The following is a 27,670-nucleotide window of genomic DNA, read 5'->3' as shown; positions in this document are numbered from 1 at the left end:
TTTATAACCCAGAGATAACTTACTGTCCAATTTTAATTATATTTTTAATTTTTTGTCATTTATATAAAAATTTAATCCTTACATCTTTGCAATCTTCTTTTGTGCAGCTAGTTTTGATGCGTGTATCAAACCACCGAACGGTTCCATCTTCACCACAAGAGAGAAAAGTATATGGGTCATTGGGTACAGTCATAATCTGTAGATGAAAACGAAAGCACAGGTAATGCTATTAAACTTGTAAACAGATGGCTTTGAAAGACATTACGATTATTTTATAAAATAAAGAATAAAGAAGTAAAATTGTTTTTATATTCATAGACGATTTGATCATCTAAGAAGAAAATCCTATGTAATTAATTTTTAAAATATTTATTAGAATAAGTGAATTTAGAAAAGTTGCAGGATATAAGGTCAGTATATAAAAATCAATTGTATGTCTATGTACTAGCAACAAAACCATTAGAAATTGAAAATTTAAGAATAATAACATTTACAATAACATGAAAAATATAAAATGCTTAAGGATATATAAGACATATAACACTGAAAATTACAAAACATTACTGAATAAAATTAAAGTCCTAAATAACAGGAGATAAACTGTGTTCATGGATTGGGAGATTTAATATTGTCAATTCTCCCCAAATTGATACTTAGATTTCAAATAAATTCCAGCAAGATTTTTGGCAGAAATGACAATTTGATTATCAAATTTATGTGGAAATACAAAAGACCTAAAATACCTTAAGTATGTTGCAAAAGAAGAACAAAGGACTTATACTACTGGCTTCAACAGTTACTATAAAGCTATAGTAATTAAATTAGTGTGATAGAGGCTTAATGATAAATCACTGGAAAAGAATAGGTACTGACCAAAAATAGATGAAAATACATATGGCCAAATGATTTATGATGGTGCAAAGAAAATTCAGTGGAGAAAGAACGGTGTCAGAAAACTGGATATCCATATGCAAAATAATGAACTTTCAAGCAGTACTTCATACTTTCTTTAAAAATTAACACAACAGGGGCGCCTGGGTGGCTCAGTTGGTTAAGCGGCTGCCTTAGGCTCAGGTCATGATCTCAGGATCCTGGGATAGAGCCCCATGTTGGGCTCCTTGCTCAGCAGGGAGCCTGCTTCTCCCTCTGCCTGCCATTCCCCGTTTGTGCTTGCTCTCTGTCTCTCTGTCTCTCTCTCTCGCTCTCTGTGTCAAATAAATGAATAAAAAATCTTTAAAAAAAATTAACACAACATGAAAAACTAATGATGTATGGTGATTAACATAATAAAATAAAATAAAAATAATAAAGGGTAAAAAAAATTAACACAACATGGATCATTGATCTGAAGTGTAAAACATAAAACTATAAAACTTCTAAGAAAAAATCTTTGTGACTTTTTGGTTAAACAAAGATTTTTAGATATAATATTGGTCCATAAAAACAAAGAACTTAGATAAAATGGGCTTCCTGAAAATTAAGAACTTCTTTTGGAAGGACAATGTTTAGAAAATGAGAAGACAAGCCACTGACTAGGAGGAAAAAATTATAAATCATACCTGAAAAATATCTAAAACATATTTTAAAAATCCCTCAAAACTCAATAATGAGAAATAATCCCTCAAAACAGACAATTCACCAAATACATAAAGATGATAAACAAGCATATAAAAAGTATGCTCAACATCATTAGATAATGGGGAAATAAAAGTTAATAACACAAGAGATTCCATTATATATCTATTAGGATATCTAAAATAAAAAAGATTGACCATAGCAAGTGTCAAAAGGATACAGAACAACTGGAACTGTCAGGCACTGCTTACAGAAATGTAAAATGATACAAGCACTCTGGAAAACATTTCCACCGTTTCTTAAAAAGTTACACTTATACTCCTAATATAACTCAGTCATTCCATTCCTAGGTGTTTACCAAAGAAAAATGAAAGTACATGTCCATACAAAGACATTTATACAAATATTCAAAATAGCTTTATTTGTAACAGCCCAAAACTAGAAACAACCCAAATACTTAACCAAAGATGAAATATAAAGAAACTGTGATGTATTTCTATAAAGGAATACAACTCAGAAATAAAAAGTTAGCTACTGATACTCTAAACAACATGAATGAATCTCAAACATGAGTATTATGCTAAGTGAAAAAAAATCAGACCAAAGGAAGAATACATGTAGTTTGATTATATAATCTCATTCATATATAATTCCACAAAAAATATAAATGAATCTACAGTAATTGAAAGATCAGTCATTTCCCAAGGATGTGGGTAAGTAGGGACAAGAGAGAGGAAGAAAAAAAGTGTATAAGGAAATTCTTGGATATAATGGATATATCCATTATCTTGACTATGGAGATTATTTCAAGGGACAATAAATTGTCAAAACTTACCAAACTGTATACTTTAAATGTATGCAGTTTATGATATGTTAATTAAACATCAATAAAGAACTTTCTAAATTCAACATCCATACAGAAGGGAATTTCCTTAATCTAATAAAAAAGCATCCATGAAAAATACTTTTGCAAATATGAGACCTAATGGGAAAATGGGAAAACCTTTCCCTGTGAGATCAGGAACTAAGAAAGGCAATCTGCTATCAACATTTCATTTAAAGATTACATTTGAGGTACTAACCAGTGCAATAAGTCAAGAAAAAGAAGCAAAAGGTATATGGGTTGAAAATAAAGAAAAATGTCATAATGCAAAAAGGATATGACTGTGTAGATAGAAAATCCACAAGAATCTAGAGTTAAATTATGAGAATTGATAAGTGAATAAAAAGATTGCTAGTTTTAAAATATTATAAAGTCAATTGTATTTTTTATACATTATAAAATTATATTTTTATAGAGTAACATTTAAAAACTAAAAAACAGTAACATTTAAAAACTAAAAAAAATAAATTTACAATAGTACTAAAATATCAAATACTTAAAAAAATTAAGGAAATTTGTACAGTAATGCCACATTAAAAATTATAAAATATTAGTGAGAGAAATTAAAAACCTTAGTAAATACAAAAATAGATCATCCTCACTGATTGGAAAATACAATAATTGTATTAGTTTGCCCTGAATTTATCCAGTCCTAGTTTGTTGAGAGTTTTTATTGTGAAGGAAATTACCTCAATCTAATAAAGACCATATATAGAATCTCACAGTTAACATCATATTCAATGGTGAAACACTGAAATAATCCACTAAATAATTCACTAAGATCAGGAACAAGGCACGAATGCCCCCTCTCATCCTGTCTATTCAACATAGTATTGAAGTTCTAGCTAGAGCAATCAGGCAAGGGAAAAAAAAAAAGCATTGAAATTAGAAAGGAAAAGGTAAAATTATTTGTTTGCAGATGATATGATCTTACATGTAGAAAACGCTAAAGATCCCAATACAAAATACTGTTAGAATTTATGAATACAGCAAAGCTACAGGTTACAAAAATCAACACACAAAAAACAGTTTTTTCTATACACTAACAATGAAAAATCTTAAAAGAAAATTAAGAAAACAATCTCATTTACAATAGCTATCTTCAACAAATATATGGAATGGGAGAACATGCGAACTCCGATAAGGCATTAATACCCGAAATATATAAAGAACCCCTTCAACTCAACAAGAACAAAAAAGCAAACCAATTTAAAATGGGCAAAGGACTTCAACAGACATTTCTCCAAAAAAGATATACAAATGACCAACAAGCACAAAAAGAGATACTCAACATCCCTAATTATTAAGGAATGTGAATCAAAACCACAATGAGGTATCTCCTCATACCCATTAAGATGGTCACTCTTGAAAAAAAAAATAATGTGTTGACAAGAATGTGGAAAAACTGGAACACTTATGCACTGTTGTTGGTAATGTAAAATGGGACAGCCACTATGGAAAACAGTAAAGGAGGATCCTTAAAAAATAAAAAATAGGGGGCATCTGGGTGGCTCAGTCTGTGGAACGTCCAACTTTTGATTTTGGCTTGGGACGTGATCTCAGTGTCATGGGATCGAGTCCTGTGTCAGACTCGAAGCTTGGCAGGGAGTCTGCTTGAAATTCTTTCCCTTCCCTTCTGCCTCTCCCCCTTGTGCTCGTGCTCTCTCCCTCTCTAAAATAAATAAATCTTTTTAAAAAATTAAAAATAGAATTATATGATGCAGCAAACCTACTTTTCGGTATATACAGCCAAAAAATGTAAAACAGGATCCCGAAGAGATATTTGCACCCCAATGTTCACTGCAGCATTATTCACAATAACCAAGAGGTGGAAGCAGCCCAAATGTCCATTGACATCAAATGGATTGTATGGTGTATATATATATACAATGGGAGAGAATTAAGCCTTAGAAAAGAAGCAAATCCTGCCATAGATTGACATGGATGAACCTTGAGGACATTATGCTAAATAAAATAAACCAGTCACAAAAATACAAATACTGCATGTTTGTACTTATATGAGGTATCTAAAATAATCAAACTCAGAAACAAAAATGGAGGTTCCAAAGGGAGAGGGGAAGAGGAAATAGCAGAACTGTTCAATGGATAGAGTTTCACTTTTGAAAAAATATTCCAACTACAATGTATATGTAGTCAGCAAAAAAACACCTTTGGAAAATGGGTATATACTGTTAAAATGTCCTTATAGAGAATGCCTCTTTGTCTGTATGCTATTTGGGATTCTGATTTAATTTTCCAAGAAATAAATTATGTTAATACAAAAATCCATACAGACAGGATATAAAATCAATGCACAGAAATCAGCTGCATTTCTATATACCAACAACAAGACAGAAGAAAGGAAATTAAGGAGTCGATCCCATTTACAATTACACCCAAAACCATAAGATACCTAGGAATAAATCTAACCAAAGAGGTAAAGAATCTGGACTCAGAAAACTATAGAATACTCATGAAAGAAATTGAGGAAGACACAAAGAAATGGAAAAACATTCCATGCTCGTGGACTGGAAGAACAAATATTGTGAAAATGTCCATGCTACCTAGAGCAATCTACATATTTAATGCAATCCCTATCAAAATACCATCAACTTTTTTCAAAGAAATGGAACAAATAATCCTAAAATTTGTATGGAACCAGAAAAGACCCCGAATAGCCAGAGGAATGTTGAAAAAGAAAAACAAAGCTGGTGGCATAACAATTCTGGACTTCCAGCTCTATTACAAAGCTGTCATCATCAAGACAGTATGGTACTGGCACAAAAACAGACACATAGATCAATGGAACAGAATAGAGAGCTCAGAAATGGACCCTCAATTCTATGGTCAACTAATCTTCGACAAAGCAGGAAAGAATGTCCAATGTTAAAAAGACAGTCTCTTCAACAAATGGTGTTGGGAAAATTGGACAGCCACATTCAGAAGAATGAAACTGGACCATTTCCTTACACCACAAACAAAAATAGACTCCAAATGGTTGAAAGACCTAAATGTGAGACAGGAGTCCACCAAAATCCTAAAGGAGAACACAGGCGGCAACCTCTTCAACCTCAGCTGCAGCAACTTCTTCCTAGAAACATCACCAAAGGCAAGGGAAGCAAGGGCAAAAATGAACTATTGGAACTTCATCAAGATAAAAAGCTTTTGCACAGCAAAAGAAACAGTCCACAAAACCAAAAGACAACCGACAGAATGGGAGAAGATATTTGCAAATGACATATCAGATAAAGAGCTAGTATCTAAAATCTATAAAGAACTTCTCAAATTCAACACCCAAAGAACAAATGATCCAATCAAGAAATGGGCAGAAGACAAGAACAAACATTTTTCCAAAGACGACATCCAAATGGCCAACAGACACATGAAAAAGTACTCAACATCGCTCAGCATCAGGGAAATCCAAATCAAAACCTCAATGAGATACCATCTCACACCAGTCAGAATGGCCAAAATTAACAAGTCAGGAAACGACAGATGTTGGCGAGGATGCGGAGAAAGGGGAACCCTCCTACCCTGTTGGTGGGAATGCAAGCTGGTACAGCCACTCTGGAAAACAGTATGGAGTTACCTCAAAAAGTTGAAAATAGAGCTACCCTATGACCCAGCAATTGCACTACTGGGTATTTACCCCAAAGATACAAATGTAGGGACCCGAAGGGGTACACAAACCCCAATGTTTATAGCAGCAATGTCCACAATAGCCAAACTATGGAAAGAGCCCAGATGTCCATCAACAGATGAATGGATAAAGAAGATGTCATATATATATATATATATATATATACACACACACATACACACACACACACACACACACAATGGAATATTATGCAATCATCAAAAAAAAATGAACTCTTGCCATTTGCAACAACGTGGATGGAACTAGAGGGTATTATGCTAAGCGAAATAAGTCAATCAGAGAAAGACAAGTATCATATGATCTAACTGATATGAGGAATTCTTAATCTCAGGAAACAAATTGAGGGTTGCTGGAGTCACCGGGGGGGGGGGGGGGGGGATGGGGTGGCTGGGTGATGGACACTGGGGAGGGTAGGTGCTACGGTGAGTGCTGTGAATTGCGTAAGACTGATGAATCACAGACCTGTACCTCTGAAACAAATAATACATTATGTGTTTAAAAAAAAAAAAAAAAAGAAGATAGTAGGAAGGGAAAAATGAAGGCGGGGGAGTCAGAGGGGGAGACGAACCATGAGAGACTATGGACTCTGAGAAACAAACTGAGGGTTTTAGAGGGGAAGGGGGTAGGAGGATGGGTTAGCCCGGTGATGGGTATTAAGGAGGGCACGTATTGAATGGAGCACTGGGTGTTATATGCAAACAATGAATGAATCATGGAACACTACATCAAAAACTAACAATGTAATGTATGGTGACTAACATAACATAATAAAATAAAATTTTAAAAAATCCATATGGAGAAAAAAAGTTTACTCTGACTTCATACTATCACAAAAATCAAATACAGGTGAATTATAAGACCTAAATGCAAAGACAAAACAATAAACTTTTTAAAAGAGAAAACAGAAGAATATCTCCATAATCTTGAGATAAGAAAAAATATTTTGACCAGGATGCAGAAAACACTAATAATAAAGGAAAAGACCAATATATTAGACAAACATTTGTTCATCCAAAGACACCACTAGGAGAGTGAAAATATAACCACAGAGTAAGGAAAGACAGGTTCATATGCAGAAGACATTAAGAAATTCCTATAAATCAAATATGAAATAAGATGACAAATCCAATGGAAAGATTAGGAAAGACATCTGAATAGGCACCTGACAGAAGAATATATCCAAATAACCAATAAACATATGAAGAGATGTACAACATCAGCAGCATCAACAGGGAAAGGCATTTGAAACCATAAGATGACACTATACAGGTTGCCAAAATTAAAGATTAGTAATACCATCTTCTTTGTTGGCAAAGATGAGCAACAATAGGAACTCTTATATACTATTGGCAGGAATAAAAGTTGTTACAATTATTTTGGAAAATTATTTGGTAATATCTCTAAAATAAACAAATATGTGTCATATGACCAAGCAAGTTTACTTCTAGTATATACCCAAAGAAGTGCATACATTTATGTACTTAGAGTCATGTAAAGGAATGTTCTCCAAATGGGAAATCAAATTTAAAATTTTCATCAACAGCAGAAGAAATCAATCAGTCATGGTACATTCACACGATGGAATGCTATACAGCAATGAAAATGAACAAATTATAGTTGCACCCAGCATGGATGAATTTCACAAATTACTAGAAGTCAGAATGAGGGGGCTTCTGGGATACTTAATGTTTTTATATTTCTTGACCTAGATAGTTGTTACATGAATAGATTTACTTTGTGATAATTTATTAAGCTATATACTTAGGATTTATGTACTTTTCCTACATGCTTTGTACCTCAATTAAAAAAAACAAAGTTTAATGATAGATGGAATAAAGTCAACATACATCTAATCAGAATTCCAGGAGAAAAAAATGGAGAAGGTAAAGAATAACCAAAGACCTACTGATTGCAAACTTCCCACATTTTTTCAAGATGCCAATTTCTCAGACCAAAAACATCAATAAATTCCAAATATGACAAATAAAAAGGAAATCCAAACCTAACTACAATTTGGTGATATTAATGAAGGAAAAAAACAGCAAAGAAAAATACAATTTTAAAGCAGCCAAGGAAGAGAGACAGATTAACTAAAAAGAAACCACAGACTAATGACTGAGTTCTCAACTTCAACAATAAAGTGAGAACACAGTGGGATATCATCTGAAATAAAATAACTATCAAACTAGATATCCAGCAAATATCCAGCAAAACTACCTTTGACGAATTGGTATAAAATTCTTCATTTTCTGGAAAGAGATGAAAAGGGAAGGAAGGAATGAAGAAAATAAAAGGATAAAAGGAAATGAAAATTGTTTCTATTAACAAACTCTCACTAAAGGAACTGGAAAGAATGTCCTTTAGGTACACAATGACCCTATATGGAGAATCTGTGGTGGAAGAGCCAAAGGTATTGGTAAATATGTAGGTAAATCTAAACAAATACTAACTAATGGGACAATGATAATATTTAATTTATGGGAGAAAAGATATAACTAAATTCAGAACAATATAAGCATAGAAAATTGGACAAGGGATGAAGGGATTAGAATGTTCTAAGGTGTTTTATTCAGGAGAAGGGTAAAGGTATTTATTGATTTTAGGCTTTGTCAATCATTCTTCTAAAACATGAATGTCTATCTTCCATGCAAGTAGCAGAAACAAAACAGACAAAAAGCAAAATCTTCAAGCAATTTTAAAGGAAGGCAAAAAGACGAGGGGAGATGTATAGAGGATATTAAAAAAAAAAAAACACACAAACAGAAAACAGTAAGATAAATGAATAGATCCAAATAAATCATTACTCACAATAAATATAAATTGACCAAAATCTCCAGTTCAAAGCCAAAATTGTAAAAATGGATGAGAAAATAAAATGCAGCTATGTACTTTTTAAGTACACACCAAAACATGAGGTTACCAGAGAAATGAAATTCAAATCATAGACAAAGATACACCAGGTTAACACAAATAATGGGGAACCGATGAATGATTTGATGCAAAGAAATGACATGAAAAGATTTTAAAAGAGCATTCTGAGGAGTAAGCAATTTTTCTGAACCAAGTTAAGTAGTATAATTGAGTCTTAAATTCATTTCATCTCATTTACTTCAACTCAGGGCTTGAGCTTATTAATGTCCTTTAGGAATCTGATTCTTTTGCCTAGTGCACTAGCGTTCCTTCTGCTTTCCATTTGATAAGCATGCCATCAATGACTTTCTATAAGATGGTGATAAAAGTGTTTAAGAGGTTAAAGCCTAGTATAGAGGCTTATAGCACAGTAACAGAAGTGTTTTTAAAGGCTGACATCTGTTTGCAATTATAAATCCTATTACTATTATATTTTATTTCTTAATTTTATTCACAAGCCTATCAAGATAGTTTCTCACTTTACTGAAATCTAGTCTGTCGATAATTTCTCTGCCTACATATGCATGAGAATGTACATACACAAATCTACACATACATACTTATATAAAAAATACACTTACATATATATATATATAAAATCATAGTAATACTGTACCTCATAGGTAGTTCCATAATGGCACGTAAATTGGCATTGTCTGTTGGTTTCTGCATCTTGCTCAACATTAGTATAAAATATTACTCCATCCCCAGAGCAGGACACAATCTGCTTATCATTTGTGCACGGTAAGAACTTTGCACTAAATATATTTGCTCGGTGCCCTGAACGAATTGTTGTCAAAACCTAAAACACAGACAAAGTTGTTCTTGGTAATTTATTATTTCCTAGAAAGAAACATTCATATTTAATATAATTATAGCCAGGAATAAATTCTCATTAACATTCTTATTATCTAAAAAATTATCATTTGATTCCAAACTAATATAATTTTTAAAAAATCAGAATCTCACATATTTTCTTCTTTTCTCTATGAGATGTGAAGAGTAAGTACCATTAATAGGAACAGTGCTGTGAAAATTAAATATACATATTTCTACCTATTTGGTGTATCTGACTCATTCATAAGATCTCAGGAAATAAGAAAGGACTATTGTATATAGGGGGAGAGAGAAACAGAGACAAAGAAGATTTTCATTATCTTAAAAATATTTTCCTATATTTCTCAGGCAATCAACTTTAAACAAGTTACTTTTAGGACTGGAGAGTAGGTATGGGGCATGGAGAAAGAAATGACTAGCCTGACCTACCTTTTCTTTTTTTAAGATTTGATTTATTTATTTGAGAGAGAGTGCAAGCAAGAGAGCACAAGCAGGGGTAGTGGCAGAAGGAGAGGGAGAAGCAGGCTCTCCATTGAGCAGGGAGCCCGATGTGGGGCTCGATCCCAGGACCCTGAGATCATGACCTGAGCCGAAGGCAGATGCTTAACCAGCTGAGCCACCCAGGCGCCCCTTTTGACTGACTTTTGAAACTGTTTACTAGATGATTTTTAGTTATTCCCTTCCAAGATAAAAAAATAAAAATAAACTGAATTTAAATGAATCATTAAATGGTAAGACTACAGCAGAAGTCCCAACATCTCCTTCCTTAATTATGTTTCAAGACTGTGGGGCACCTGGGTGGCTCAGTCATTTAAGCGTCTGACTTCCACTCAGGTCATGATCTCAAGGTCCTGGGATCGAGCCCTGCGTTGGGCTCCCTGATCAGGGGAAGTCTGCTTCTCCCTCTCCCTCTGCCACTACTCTCTGCTTGTGTGCTCTTGCTCGTGCTCTCTCTAATAAACAAAATCTTTAAAAATAAAGACTAGAATTCCTGTGACAGAAATAAAGTTTAAAATAAATATGTAAATATTTGCAACATAGAGTGAAGATAAAGAACAAATTTCCCTAACAGTGCTTAAAAATTGACAGAAAGAAACTTAACAAAACCTGGGTTTTTTAATTGAATGGGCAAAAGATCTGAAAACATAGTCCACAAAAAGATATACAAAGGACCTTTAAGAATGTGAGAAAATATCCAACTTTGTTGATAAGGGAAATGCAAATTGAAGCTAAAGTGAGAAACTAATTCTCACTTTTCAGATCGGCAAAAATTCAAGTTCGACAACACATTATGTAAGGGATCCCACGGGGAAACAGGCTCTTCACCATTTCTGGTGGGAGAACTACATGGTACAAGACTAATGGAGAGAAATTTAGCTGTATTCCACAGAATCACACACACATTTACCCATTGACCAGACAAGTCTATTTCTAGGAATTTACCCTTAAGATACACCTCCAACAATACAAGAAAAAAATGCACAAAATTATTTAATGAACTATTCATAACAGCAAAGCACATGAGACTTATTGAATAAATTATGGTACATCCCCACAATGTATGTACAATGAGAATTTAATGCAGTGGGAATCTGGTGTGCTTTAAAAAATGTGCTCAAAAAAAAAAATGTCAAAACATAGACAAAGTTGGCCTTAAATGTCCCGCCGAACAACTGGGATAATTTAAGCATCTAAAAGTATTATCAGTAATAGATAATAATATATTGAATTTAAAAAATCTATAATCTCAAAGTGATTTTTTCACAAAGGTGGTAGGGACAAAGGAAATGCTCTTATTTACAAAATAATGTCAATTAATAAGTGTAAAAGGAATGACAATTAAAAATCACTATTTTGTAACTACATTTTAACTGGTTAAGGCAAGAAACAACACTAAAACCAATGTAAGAAAGATTGTTATGAAAGAGAATATTCACAGAGTCTCAACATACCACTTCACAAACAGCTTATTCATTGTAAAGGGTAAAACATACCTACACAATGGAGAGATCAAACTTAACATTGCCAGTAAGGGGACAAACTAATATCATGTACCACAATGTCACCTATGGAGAATTCTTAGCTAAAATGTTTTTACTTTTAGGGTGCCTGGGTGGCTCAATTGGTTAAGCGACTGCCTTCGGCTCAGGTCATGATCCTGGAGTCCCGGGATCAAGTCCCACATCAGGCTCCCTGCTCAGCAGGGATCTGCTTCTCCCTCTGACCCTCTTCCCTCTCGTACTCTCTCTCATTCTCTCTCTCTCAAATAAATAAAATCTTTAAAAAAAAATGTTTTTAATTTTAATCTATTCATGAAGAAACAATCAGACAAATCCAAATTGAGAAACATTCTATATAACAATTGTTCTTCTATATTAATATAACAGTAAAACAACTAATATATTAATATCATGAAAGACCAAAAAGTTGAATGAACTATCCCTAAAAGAGACTAAGGAAATATGACAACTACATGAAATGATGGATGGAGCTTGGATTGAAAGAGGCATGGCAGTGACAAAGAACACTATAATCAAACGAGAAAATTTGAATATAGACCATATATGTGTACATGTGTATGTATTATGTGTGTACGTCATCAAATAGAAAATCACATATATAATAGCATATGGCTGACTCTCATCATTCCTGATAAGTCACTGCCAACACTGAACTAACAAGCACTGAATTACTGCTCCTAGGGAAATAAGTGGTTAGGTTCCTTAGAGCCTCTTGCCACAACATTTTCCTCAGTCAATACACAGCATTGTTTTATATGTTTCTGTTTAAAGACCTTATTTAATATATACTGTTGCTTCATTAACATTGAACTCATGGCCAAGAGCATTATAATGCATGCCTAAATGAAGCTTATCTAACATTTTTTCTCCATAAGAAACATCCCAGGCTTCTTGTGCTTAGGAACACGAGATAGTATTTCAGCATGATACCTGGGGACATTTTAAACTGTGAAATTAACAATAAAAAGCACAAAAATGCAACATGAAATATACCACAAAAAAGATACAGTATGTTTACAGTATGAAAGCTGAAATAATTCTCAATTCTTTTGTCACTCTGCTCATGTGCATGGCCATGAATGACCAGGAAGGCACTGGAAGTATTGACTTGGGGGTTAAAAGTAAATTTCAATGAGTAGGCAAATTTGCAAATATGAAATCTACAAGTAATGAGGATTAACTCCATATTCAATATTATATATTTTTAAAAACAGAATAATGTTCTTGTTCTTAGTAGGTATATGCCAAAGCACTCATGAATGAAGTACATGATGCCTCCAACTTGGGCTCAATTGCTTAAAAATAAAAAATCTATTTGTGAATATTCATTGTTATTATTTTTTAAATTTTTCCAAAAGTTTTTAAATTTTAAAACAAAGTTAGGAAAATATATTTCAACTTTATTTTGGGTTTGGTTTTAAGTGAGTATTTATTATATAATACTAACTGCCAAATTCTTATCAGAGACTACCATACCAAATCATAACATAAATCTGGAATGAATATTAGCAGCTATCTACCTTGACCACTTTGAATATTTAAGTCACTTCATTCTATTTAAGAACTAGGTTACAGGGTTACGGCCAAAATAAGGATTTGCTGAGTACAATAAATTGCTCCACAGTAAGTCTTACACATAAAATGCACATATAATTAGTGTCAAATAAAAAAGAGGGGGTGTCTTTTGCACCTGCATCAACCAAAGCCAATGGAGAATAAAATCGTAAATATTTTAAAATCTTTCATTCCTCTCTTCAAGTGTAAGACACTAAGATCTGGAAGACTAAGGTATAAAAACAAACCACAGAGAATAATTAATGTAAAGCCTTTAAACAAGATAGATATCATGACCTTTAACTGTCAGGTATTTTAGCATGGTTTACCAAGTAGCTAACTATGTAAAAGTCACTGCTTACAGTGTATGTTTTAGTTTCTTCATCCGATAGGCCTTTGGCTTTGCTTTAGTCTCATTCAGCAGACATTATTCTTAACAGTTCATGATTTATCTCCATTTAACAGGTTTATGCATAGCTTCAGAAACAAAAGCACTTGGTACATTAATATGTGTACTGACATATGACGTATTAGTCACAAATTGAGATGGATTTCTTTATTAAAGTAATCAAGATTTTTTTTTAAAGATTTTATTTATTTATTTGACAAAGAGAGACACAATGAGAGAGGGAACACAAGCAGGGGGAGCGGGAGCAGGGAGCCCGATGCGGGGCTCGATCCCAGGGCCCTGGAATCATGACCTAAGCCAAAGGCAGACGCTTAACGACTGAGCCACCCAGGCGCCCCTAAAGTAATTAAGATTTAAAAAGTAAAAAGTTGAAGCTCTTTTCTTTTGGACAAATCTCTTGATTTCAGATGTCCTCTTCCAAATTTACTCCCCTTCCAGTGTTCTCCACCTTCATCCCAATGGCAGCAATATCCACCCACACAGTTGATCAAGTCAAAAACTAAAGAATCATCCTTCGTTTCTCTTTCCCTCATCCACTATAAAATAGTAATATAGATATACAGATATATAGATATAGATATATAATACAAAATCTATAAAATCCACCAGCAAATCTAGGTCCAAGATATATTCCAAACTACTTCTCCTCACCTCAATGCCATTATCTTTGTCTAAACCACCATCTCTCCTCACTGGGATGACTCAATGGCCTCCTATCTCCTACTTCTGATCTTATTCAAACTCTGCTCTCCAAACAGCAGCCAGAGCTATCTTTTAAAAATGCAGATCATATCACCTGCATGTTTAATACACTCCAGTGACTATTTCAATGACACTAAAATGTAAACTCCTTAATATTGCCTATCAAACCTACTATCTGATCACTGCCTACCATGTTAACTTCATTTTGAACCACTCTTTAATTTATTAATAGATAATTGTTGGAAGAACAAGTACTCATGTGTACACAATTAGTAATTCCAACAAAGGCTGGAATTTATTTTTAATTGTCAAAACTGAAACTATACAATCAATATAGATATGCATTCTACTGGAGGTAAATAGTGATAAGATTGATTTTTTAAAAATGGTAGTACCTGCAAAAAGTTATTATTTTTGGTACTTGGATTTATTTTCTTATTTGTGCTTTCCTTGTATCAATACATTAAAATACTTACTCAGAAAACATCTAAGAATAATGGCCTAGAGAGGTAGAAATTGGCAGAGTAACTTAATTGAAGATGTAAATGACATATTGATAACTGGAATTAGTAATAAATGTGACTGTGAACTAGTTGTAACATCTATGACTTTACTGATCATCAGGTTAATCTAGCTGGCCAAGCAGGTATCTCTTTCATCATGTCACATACAATGCTTCCAAAACCTTAAGCTTGGGGCACCTGGGTGGCTCAGTTGGTTGGGCGTCTCCCTTCGGCTCAGGTCATGACCCCAGGGTCCTGGGATCGAGCCCCACATCAGGCTCCCTGCTCTGTGGGGAGTCTGCTTCTCCCTCTGCCCCACTCCCCCACTCATGCTCTCTCTCTCTCTCTCACAAAAATAAATTAAAATAAAAAAACCTTAAACTTGGTCCAGGAATATCCAGATAGAAAGTGTTGGTTCTTGAATCTCTTGGTAAAAATCACTCCTCTCTAAATCCAACCCATACCCCCACCTAAGGAATTGAATACAGAAATTCCTTACCTTTCCTTTACTAATATTTATTGGGCACCTACTATGTGACAGGTAATTTACTAAGTGTTGAGGAAACAAAAAAGAAAAAACTGTCACTGTCCCAAAGAAATTACTGTCTAATGGTGAGCAAACAAACATAATAATCTAATTATCCACAAAGTACAATGAGAACATAGAGGAAGGAGTGCCTACATTTGCCTAGGGCAACAAGAGAGGTATACCACAGCTGAGAGTCAAGAATTGAAGGATGGATTTAAATTTGCCAAGTAGATGGGAGGTGCATGGCAAAGCAGGAGAACATCCCATGAAGAGAGAACAATGCAAGCAAAAGTACAGAGTAAAGAACATGTTATGCTCTGAGAACTTATAGGTAGCTGGCTGAAGCCAAATCAAGAAAAATTTTACATATGTGGTACACACAGGATTTCTTTTATATTAGATATTATAAGGTTACTTTCCTTCGGTTTTATTTATACCTTGAGGAGGTGGCCCTTTGGGGGGGGGGCAGCATACTGTGGAGAATCTGCTATAGGAATCCATACTTGATTTGAGTCCTGAGCTTTGTTTCTGTCTACCTTGACATTCAAGGCCATCAAGACTAAAGTTTATATATGCTTGGATTGGCAAACATCTTCAGGGAGAAAGTGGCTTTCATGCTCACTTCTCTGGACTCACTTTTTCCCTTCCATTTTGGACTGATAATCCCTTACTATCAAGGCAAGTTACTTGTTACTTTTAGGACAATTTTTTTAGGACAATTTTTAAAGTCTTTAATCAAGAATATTTTAGTTGTTTCAATGGGAGGATTGGTCCAAATAAACTAGACTGTAATTATTGGAAAAAGAAACTTCTCTCTTGTATATATTTGAGATATACTATATATAAAATTAGGATATGTTACCATTAATAAGGAACACCTCCAATCTCTTAACTCAAAAAAAAGTGTTTCAAAATTATTTGCATTAAATTAATCTTTCCATGAATGCACAGGACCTAAAAATAAAGTCAAACTTTAAGAACAGGTAATATTTGACTCAGGATCAAACAATTTTTTTTCCTATATAATTAATCATCTGTGTTTTAAATTTTTAAAAATATTCCTAGATGATAGCAAATTTGGATCTATTAAAGACCAATATGTGAAAAAGATAAAGTCTTGTTATATTTAAACTCTTTAAAAGTATTATTTGATTATTCATTTCTTAAACTGGAAAAGAGAAAGAGTAATCACTTTTCAAATATACATTCTATTGGGAACCATGCATCAAAATGAATGTTTTTTTCCAAAAATAAGCAAATAAAGAAGAAACAAGATCTTCTAAAAATTATTCCACTGGGTATAGTCACAAAATAATTGAAAGCAGGGACTTGGAGAGATGTGTGTACACCTATGTTCATAGCAGCATTATTCACAATATCAAAATGGTAGAAGTAGTAACTCAAATGTCCATTGAAAGATGAATGGAAACAAAATGTGGTATTTACATACAACAGAATATTATTCAGCCATAAAAAAAAAAAAAGAAAATCTGACACATACTGCAACATGTTCGAATGTTAAGGGCATCGAGATAAATGAAATAGTAACAAAAAGACAAATATTGTATAAAGGCTTAGATATCTAGAGTAGTCAAATTCATAGAGACAAAAAGTAGAATGGTGGTTGCCAAGGGATGGGAGGAGAGAAGAAAAAGGAGTTACAGAGGTTCAGTTTTCCAAGATGAAAATAGTTCTATAGCTGGATGTGGTGATAGTATCAACAATATGAATATACTTAATGTCACTGAAGAGAAATATTAAAAATTATTAAGATAGTAAATTTTGTTATGTGTATTTTACTACAGTTTTTTTTTTTTTTAAAGCGTGATGCTCTGTATCTTTTCAAAAAAAAGATTATTCCTTTGGTGTCTAGTCAACTGTTATGAATACCGTAAGCATTAAAATTCTGATAGTGATGGTCAAAAAGCATTCTACATATACATCATTCCAGGAAATTTCCTCTACGGTAAGGAAAAACGTTATGCTAGTACAATATAATGATTTATAAGAAATATTTCTTTGGTCATCCAGATGACCAAAATATATTTCTCAGATATATATATATATGATCTTTGTCAATAGTTTTTGAAAATGCTTCAGAGATATAAAGGTGAAATTGGTGTCTTGTTATTAATAAAGCTGACTTTTGGATCCCACCAAAGGGTGGGGACTGGTTGCCAAAAGGAGCAATCATGAGATTTGAGAGGGGAGAGGGGCTGGGGGTTGAATCAGTCAGTGACCAATGACTTAGTCAATCAGGACTATACAATGAAGCCTCCATAAAAACCCAAGGGTACAGTTTTTTGGCCTTTTTCGGAGCTTCCACACTTGGGGAATCAGAATGCTTCCATGTGCCACCGAGCCAGGCCCTAAACTCCAGGCTGGAATTAGGTACAGGCACCTTAAAAGACCTAGTAACTGTAGACCTAACACAAGTAGGCTTTGAAAACATCAAGTTTCCCTCTGTTAAGTCAGGACAATTAAGTAAAGCTATCTCTGAAATAAAATTATGACCTGTCTTTTAATCATGGATACCTTCAATCTGGACCTCATTCAGGTTGAAGGACCACAAACATTTATTTAAATATCTTAACTGTTTAAATGTGGAAAAATAAGAAATATGTGAATAATTTATTCTGTAAGATTGCTACTATTAAATAACAGTTTGGTCTGCCAATCTACCAAGTGCTCACTGATATAAAAATAAGTGTATAGTTTCTCCATATACAGAGAAGAGCCAATAAAAATCAGAACATAATCCTAATACATAATCCTAAAACTCAAACGGTTATGCCAGCTTATGGTATTAGATATCACGAAGCATTTCACTAGAGCCTAGATACTATTTTTGCAAACTGATAAAATTATATTTCTTAAACCACTTGGCTGAAGGGTAGATTTTGTGAGCATGAAAGAAAAAAAATCACATTTTCTTTTTTCCCCCAAAGAATGGTTTACGAGATAATGTTACTTTTGGGAATTTTACCCACATAGATAAAATGAAGCATATTTAAATTTGCTGGAGTCAAAAGCTGGGTGAAATCTATGTTTTCCTAAGAAGATTAAGGGATAGGCATGTAATAACTCCCAAATTACATAACTACCTTGAGCAAAATAAGGATATTCTATTTCAAATACCCATTCCATAATTATTTACAATTTCTTAATTTCTAGCTTAATTTTTCTCATTGAATTACAGATTTTTTTAAAGCCACTTTACCTTTCTGCTGTAAGGGTTACTAATTACTAACTTGGTATCATCTGAGCCAGATAAAATATATTCTCCAGTCTCATTCCAACAGATTGTATTAACCTGAAAAGAAAGCAAAAAATAAATTTAAGTAAACTGGACATATAAACAAGTATTCCATCTTTCAGTTAACTGATGATTCAAAATATATATCACTAATAAAATTGTGTCTATGGCAAGGAGTGTTTACCAGTTAACCTATCGAAAATACATACTGCCATTTAGCAAACACAATAAATATTCTGTAAACTCACAATGAAATGTCTGAGTCATTAAGTTTTATTGTTTAAATTCACTTTAATTAATTCATTTTATACCCAGAGACATAAAACAAGGCCATCTAAAAAAAAAAAAATTAAAAGAACTTACTACAGAGCTATAGTAATCAAGGCTGTATGATACTGTCATGATCATAGACATATAAATCAATGGAATGGAATTGAGAGTCCAGAAATAAACACTTACATTTATGTTCAAGTAATTTTTGACAAGGGATCCAAGGCCTTTCAAAGGAGAAAGAGTATTTTTTCAACAAATGGTGCTGGGACAACGGGATATACCCAAGAAAGGAATACCATGTACAAAAATGAACTGAAAATGATCAAAAATCTAAATGTAAGTGCCCAAACCACAAAACTCTTAGAAGGAAACATAGGTATCAATCTTTACAAAAATTAAAACTGAATGAATTACCACTTCACACCCATTAGGATGGCTATAATAATTAAAAAAAAATCAAAACAAAACAGTAAGAGTTAGCTAGGGTATCAAAAAATTGGAACCCTAACACACTGCTGATAGGAATGCAAAATTGTGTCACTATTTAGACATTTTGGCAGTTCCTCAAAAACTGAAACAGAGTTACCCTATGACCCAGCAATTCCACAATAAGGGATATATCCAAGAGAACTAAAAACATGTACCAAACAAAAACTTGTACACAAAAACCCATAGCTGCATTATTCCTAAGAGCTAAAAGTGAAAGCAATCCCAACATTTATCAACTAATGTATGGATAACAAAATGTGACTATCCATTTGCTCATAACAAAATATCCATAAAATGAAGTATTACTTGGCCATAAAATGAAATCATAATACATGTTGTAACATGTAAATACTTTGAAGACATTCTGCTGAGTGAATGAAGCCAGTCTGAAAGGCCATATATTATGATTCCATGTATTTTAAAAGTCTAGACTAGGGCGCCTGGGTGGCTCAGTTGGTTAAGCGACTGCCTTCAGCTCAGGTCATGATCCTGGAGTCCCGGGATCGAGTCCCGTGTCGGGCTCCCTGCTCAGCGGGGAGTCTGCTTCTCCCTCTGACCCTCTCCCCTCTCATGCTCTCTCTCACTTTCTCTCTCTCTCAAATAAATAAATAAAATCTTTAAAAAAAATAAAAAATAAAAAAAATAAAAGTCTAGACTAGGCATATCTGTAGCGACAGAATGCAGATTAGTGACTGCCAACAGCTTGGTAGAGGCGGAAAGGGAGTGAATGATGATAACTGGTATGGACTTTTTTTTTTCAAATGGTGAAAATATACTGGAACTAGACAGTGGTGATCACTGTACGGCTTTAAGAATATACTAAAAAAAAACACTGAACTGCATACTTAAAATGGGTATGTTTTATGGTATATGAAATGTATCTAAATTAAAAAGAAAAACAGACTTTCACTTTCAGTCAAGACAGAGCATGAACCAGATTTACTATCACATCTGAAACAACCAAAAAACAGCAGAATACACACTTTTTTTTTTAAAGATTTTATTTATTTATTTAGAGAGTGCAAGCATGCATGCACACACAAGTGGGGTAGGGGCGGGGAAAGGGAGAAGAGAAAATCTCAAGCAGACTTCATGCCTGATGTGCAGCTCAATCTTACAACCCCAAGATCATGACCTGAGCCAAAATCAAGAGTCGGATGGTTAATCAACTGAGCCACCCAGGTGCCCTAAATACACATTCTTTTTAAGTACACAAAAATTATTTACCAATACAGAAAATATTTATGGGCCATAAAACAAATCTCAATATTTTTAAAAGATTTCAACTAATACAGAGTACGTTCTCTGACCAAAATGGAATTAAGTGAAAATCATTAACACAAAGAAATATTTGGAAACTACAAAATAACAGATACCCAAAAAAGAAATTACCCAATAAATTAGAAAGTATTTTGAACTGAATGAAAATGAAAGCACAACATAACCCAATTTATGGGTTGCAGCTAACTCTGAACTTAGAAGGAAACTTCTAGCACTAAAATACCCATATTAGAAAAGATAAAGGTCTCGTATCAATGACCTCAGCTTCCAAACAAAAAACTTATAAGAACAAATGAAACCCAAAATCAGCAGAAGATTGGAAATAATGAATATCAGATTAGAAATTGATGAAACAACAGAAAACAGAAAAATAGTGGGGAAAAAAGTACACACACAAAAACACTAGAAGTTGGTTCTTTGACAAGACAAATAGAATTAATGAACATGTAGCCTGACTAAGAAAAAAAAAGGGGACAGGGGAATATATACTACCAATATGAGGAATGAGAAAGATGGTATCAATCACTAACTACACATTCTACAATACCTAAACATTAAGGAAATACTATGGTCAACTTTACGCCAATAATTCAACAATGTGGATGAAACTGACAAAATCCCTGAAACACACATGCTAAACAAAATTTACTCAATACATAGTTTATTTTTATTAAGAGATTGCAGTTAAAGTTTTCCACAAAGAAAACTCCAGGCCCAGATGGCTTTACTGGTGAATTCTGCCAAACATTTTTAAAAAAATAAATAATGAGAATTCTGTACCATGTCTTCAGAAAATTAGAGACAATATAAATACTGGAACTTACAAATAAATACTGGAACTAACTAACAAGTCAGGAAGATTGTGAGATACAGATGAACATGCAAAATTGGACAGAGAATTAAAACCACAACATGATATCACTAGATATCTACTAGAATGTCTAAACATTTTTTACACTTGATCTTAGCCAAAAGGCAGAGAAGTGATCTCTAAACATTTTTTTAAATTATTATATCAGATCTAAAGGGAGAAACACACAACAAAAACAATAGTAGCAGACTTCAATACCAGATTTTCAACAACAGATAAATCATACAGACAGAAGATCAGTAAGAAAACCTTAGAATTGAACTATACTTTAGATCAAGATTTAGACACATACAGAACAGTCCATCAAACAACAGCACACAGACTTTTCTCAAGTGCACACTGAACATTCTCCAGGATAAATCATGATAGATCACAAAACAAATATTAACAAATTTTAAAAGAATTAAATCATACCAAGTATCTTTCTGACCACAATGGTAGAAGACTAGAAATTAACAGCAGGAAAACTGGAAATTTCACCAACATGTGGAAATTAAATAACATACTCTTGGACAGTTAGTGGGTCCAAGAAGAAATAAAAAAAATCTTGAAATAAATGAAAATAGAAATAAAACATATGGGATGCAACAAAAGCAGTTATAAGCAGGAATTTTATAGCAATAAATGTCTACACTGAGAAAAAAGAAAGATCAAAATAAGCAACAGAACTTAACATATTAATGAAAGAGAAAAACTAAGGCCAAAATTAGCAAAAGAAAGGAGACAACAAAAATCAGCAGAAATAAATGAAAAAGAGCAGGAAAACAATAGAAAAGATCAATGAAACTAAAAGTTGGTTTTTTGAAAAGATTAAATTGACAAACCTTTAGCTAGATTTACCAAGGAAAAAAAACAAGACCCAAATAAATAAAAATTTTAAATGAAAGAGAAGATATTACAATTGATACCACAGAAATACAAAGGATTATAAGAGAATACACTGAACAGTTATACACCAATAAATCAGACAACGTACTAGAAACATATAACCTACCAAGACTAAATCACACACAGAAATCTGAATAGGTCAAAAACAAGTAATTTTTTTGTTTGTTTCTGGAGACTGAATCAGTAATTAAAAACCATTAAAAAACAACCAAAAAAGCCCAGAATTAGACGACTTTAGGGGCTTTAACTATTTACCAAACATTTAAAGAAGAATAAACACCAGTCCTTCTTAAACTCTCCAAAAAACTGAAGAGGAGGGTACATGCCCAAACTCATTTTCTGAAGCGAGCATTATCCTGACACCAGAGCCAGATAAGGTATTACAAGAAAAGAAAACTACATGCCAATATTCCTGATGAATATAGATATAAGTATTCTCAACAAAATACTAGCAAATTGAATTCAACAGCACATTAAAGGGATCATACACCATAACCAAGTGGAATGTATCCCTAAGATACAAGGATGGTTCAGTATACACAAATCAATAAATGTGATATTCCACATTAATATAATGAATGATAAAAAATCATACGATCATCTCAATATATGCAGAAAAAGCATCTGATGAAATTCAACATCTTTCATGATAAAAATCCTCAATAGATTGAATATAGAAGGAACATGTCTCACTGTTAATAAAGGTCGTATATGACAAGCCCACAGCTAACATCATACTCAATGTTGAAAGGTTGAAAGCTTTTCCTCTAAAATCAGGAACAAGAAAAGGGTAATGACTCTCATCTCTTTTATTTAACATAGTATTAGAGTCCTGTCCAGAACAATTAGGCAAGAAAAAGAATAAAAGACATCCAAATTGGAAATGATGAAGTAAAACTGTCTCTGTTTGCAGATGACATGAATACACAGAACACCCTGAAGATGCCACACAAAAACTGTTGGCACTAATAAATGAATTTACTAGTTTTAAGATATACAATATACAAGATATAGAATCAACAAACAAGTATCAGTTGCATGTCATGTCTACATACTAACAATAAACTATATGATGTTGAGTTATAATAACATCTAAAACAATAAAATACTTAGGGATAAATTTAACAAAGAGGTGAAAGATCTGTACACTGAGGTCTACACACTACTGATGAAAGACAATGAAGAAGACACAAATAAATAGAAAGATATGACAAGTTCGTGTATTAGAAGGCTTAATATCATTAAAATGTCCACACTACCCAAAGCCATCTATGGACTTAAGGCAATCCCTATCAAAATTCCAATGGCATTTTTCACAGAAAACAAAACAAAACAAAAAAACACTAAAGGCTGTATGGAACCATAGAAGACCCCAAATAGCCAAAGGAATCTTGAGAAAGAAAAACAAATCTGGAGGCATTACACTTCCTGACTTAAACTGTATTACAAATTTACAGTAGTCAAAAACAGTATGATATTGGCATAAAAACAGACACACAGACCAATGGAACAGAATAGAGAACCCAAAAAATAACCCATACATATATGGTCAATTAACTTACAACAAAGGAGCCAAGAATACTCAGTGCGGAAAGCACAATCTTTTCAATAAATGGTGTTGGGAAAACTGGATGTTCACAGGCAAAATAAAGTAAAATTAACTTGAAATGGATTAAGTATTAAACATAAGACCTAAAACTATAAAACTCTAGAAGAAAAGAAAGTGAAAAACTCCTTGACCTTGGTCTTGGCAGTGATTTTTTTTTTGATATGACAACAAAAGCGCAAAAATCAAATTCAGAAACTTCTGCACGGCAAGAGAAACCAATAAAATGAAGAGGAAACCTACAGAATGGGAGAAAATATACGCAAACTATATATTTGATAAGGGGTTAATGTACAAAATATACAAAGAGCTCATATAACTCAGTAACAAGGGAAAAACCCCCCACAAATAACCTGATTTAAAAATGGGCAAAAGACTGGGCGCCTGGGTGGCTCAGATGGTTAAGCGTCTGCCTTTGGCTCAGGTCATGATCCCAGGGTCCTGGGATCGAGTCCCGCATGGGGCTCCTTGCTCAGCAGGGAGTCTGCTTCTCCCTCTCCCTCTGCCTCTCCCCCTGCTTGTTCTCTCTCTGTCTCTCTCACAAATGAATAAATAAAATCTTTAAAAAAATAAAAATGGGCAAAGGACTTACATAAACATTTTCCAAAAGTATACATAGCCAAAAATACATGAAAAGACTCTCAACATCACTAATCATGAGGGAAAGGCAAATCAAAACCATAGTGAAACATCATTTCACACCTACTAGAATGGCTATTATCAAAATAGACAAGATAAGAGAACAGATGCTGGTGAGGATGTGGGGAAAAGGAAGCATCTGGGCACTCTGGTGCGGCTGTAAATTGGTGCAGCCCCTGTGGAAAACAGGATAGAGGTTTCTCAAAAAATTCAGCATAAAACTAACATATGATCCAGCAATCCTATTCTGGAAGCGTAACTAAAAGAAATGAAATCGCCATCGTGAAGAAATACCTGTACCTCCCATGTTCACTGCAGTATTATTCACAATAGCCAAGACATGGAAAGAACCTAAGTGTTTATCTATGAACCAATGGACAAAGAAAATGTGGTGTATATATATGAGATGGAATATTAGCCATATAAAAGAAGGAAATCCTGTCATTTGCAACAACATGGATGAACCCTTAGGGCCAGACAGAGAATGACAAATACTGTCTGATATCACTTCTATGTGGAATCCAAAAATACCCAATTGGTAGAAACAGATAGTAGACTGGTTGGTGGTCACCAGCAGCTGGGAAATGAGCTTTGAAAAACTACAAACTTCCAGTTATAAGATGAGTTCTGGGGATCTAATGTACAGATCTAACGGGGATCTATGTACCTAATATACATCTAATGTATGAGATGAATAAGTTCCGGGGATACAATGTGTAGCATGGCTGGTGGTTATACTTAACAATACTATGTTGTATACTCGAAAGATGCTAAGAGAGTAAATCTTAAATGTTCTCACCGCTGCCACCACAACAAAACAAATTACATGAGGTGATGTATGTGTTAACAAACCCTATTGTGGTAATCATTTCACAACATATCTGAGTATCAAATCATCACATTGTACACCTTAAACTTACACAATGCTATAGGTAAATAATATCTCAAGGAAGATGGAAAAACATAAAAAGATATCCAAAAAACGAAAACAAGTGGTTATACATATTAGGGAGCAGAAAGGAATGGGAGAGACAGAAACAAGAGTGGGAGCCACTTTTTATATACTTTTAAAAATAATTTATTTTTATAACATGAGAAAGTATTATCTATTTTTAAAATTAAATGCAAGATAAAAATAAGGACAACATGTTTTAAAAATAGTGTGAAGGCAGAAAAAAATATGCTTAAGCTTGTAAGAAGTTTACTTTTCACTCATCCTTAGAAAAATATTTTGAGAATATACTCAGTAAAATCTGAAGGTAAATTTAAAAATGAGAAGACACAGAATCCAAAGCTTGTGAAAACTTGAGAATATCATAAAGGCAATTGTCCATTATGGAAGAATCCATCTGAAATTAATACTAGAAAATTCTCCTTTGGGTAGGGAGAAAGATGTGACCTTAGATCCTTAAAGACACAAACTCTAACACATAACACACACTTTGCCTCTTCAATCATAAGTGCCACATATGTATTAGGCACTTCTCCTGACACTAGATGAAGTAAATAAATTTCTAAAGATATTTTTTTGGCCCAGTGTTCTGGGCAGGTATATATACTATGAACAAATAAATAAATGTGTTTGTATAATTATAATGTCAGATAGTGATATGCACTGTGAAGGAAAAAAAAACAAGAAAGAAAGATACTGATCAGGATGGGGAGTTACTTGACTAGTGTGGATAGGGCAAGCTTCTCTGATAGGTAACAGTGAGAGCTAAATGAAATGAGGAGGTGAGCTTTACAAATATATGGGGCAAGAGAGTTCTGAGTAGAAGGCATAAAATATTTAAGGCAGAGGTGTACTTGGTGTATTTAAGGAACAGCGAAAAGATGAGTGTGACTGGAACAATTCAGTATAACAACAAACATAGTAAGGGATGAAACTGGAGAAGAAGGAAAGTGCCAAACACCATAGGGCTAGAAGCAATAGGTCTTCAGGTTTACTCTAAGTAAGCTAGAAACCCACTGGAGAGTTTTGAGCAATTGAGTATTACAAACAGATGATATGTCACATAGTTTTCTTTATAAATTTTCTATACATCTGTTCCTTATTTTGAAGAGTTTAACAAAAAACAAGAAAAGTACATATACATATAAGACTATTTAACAGCACTGTTTACTAAACTTTGACTTTTACAATATATAGACAAATTACAGAAGATGACCAGGACTACAGAATAAAGGGTACATGTAACTGACACTGACAAAATAAAAGCATATGAGCTGACAGAGGTGGGAAATAGAAAAAGGTGGAGGGAAAGTGGCGCCCAGCTGGCTCAGTCAGTAGAACATGCGACTCTTGATCTTGGGGTTGTGAGTTCCAGCCTCACAATGGGTAGAGAGATTACTTAAAAATAAAATCTTTAAAAAAAAAAAAAAAAGGTGGAGGGAAGGATGAAAGAATTAAATGTCTCTCTTACAGAATGAAGATTCAAAAGATATTGTCTCTAAATGGCAGAAAAAACAAAAGGATGTTTTTGTATGTGGTTTAAAGTTCAAGTGACCAGCACAGAGACTAAGAACAGTAATATAAAAATTCTGAGAAGCCTACATCCTAGAAAATAGGAGTTGTATAAGTAGGCTAAATCTTCCACTATGATAGCAGGAACTCAAAAGACAATGGTTCAAAGTTGCCAATTCAAAAAAGATCAACATAAGAATATTACACAGACTTCGACAAAGCAGGAAAAAATATCCAATGGAAAAAAAGCAGTTTCTTCAACAAACGGTGTAGGGAAAATTGGGACAGTCACATGTAGAAGAATGAAACTGGACCATTT

The 27,670-nt window shown here is 33.6% G+C and overlaps 1 protein-coding gene across 4 annotated transcripts in view; it reads right to left on the bottom strand.

Annotated features, from left to right (window-relative positions):
* DCAF6 (DDB1 and CUL4 associated factor 6) overlaps window positions 1-18,897 on the bottom strand; it is a 100,691-nt gene extending 81,794 nt beyond the window's left edge. For all 4 annotated transcript variants that reach the window (XM_073899964.1, XM_025877482.2, XM_073899966.1 and 1 more), the window contains exons 1-3: window positions 18,805-18,897; window positions 9,646-9,831; window positions 83-196 (exon numbers count right to left, since the gene is read on the bottom strand). In XM_073899964.1, coding sequence (XP_073756065.1) covers window positions 83-193 — 111 coding nt within the window. In that variant the 5' untranslated portion in view covers window positions 194-196; window positions 9,646-9,831; window positions 18,805-18,897. The remainder of the gene's footprint in view (window positions 1-82; window positions 197-9,645; window positions 9,832-18,804) is intronic.
* Between the last annotated feature and the right edge of the window lie 8,773 nt (window positions 18,898-27,670).

Source organism: Callorhinus ursinus, unplaced genomic scaffold, assembly GCF_003265705.2.
Source record: "Callorhinus ursinus isolate GAN/ISIS: 27379988/994484 unplaced genomic scaffold, GSC_fseal_2.0 scaffold13, whole genome shotgun sequence".
In the NCBI taxonomy this organism is placed as follows: Eukaryota; Metazoa; Chordata; class Mammalia; order Carnivora; family Otariidae; genus Callorhinus; species Callorhinus ursinus.
Note: the sequence above shows the minus strand (reverse complement) of the source record. Positions and strands in the feature narration are given on the sequence as shown.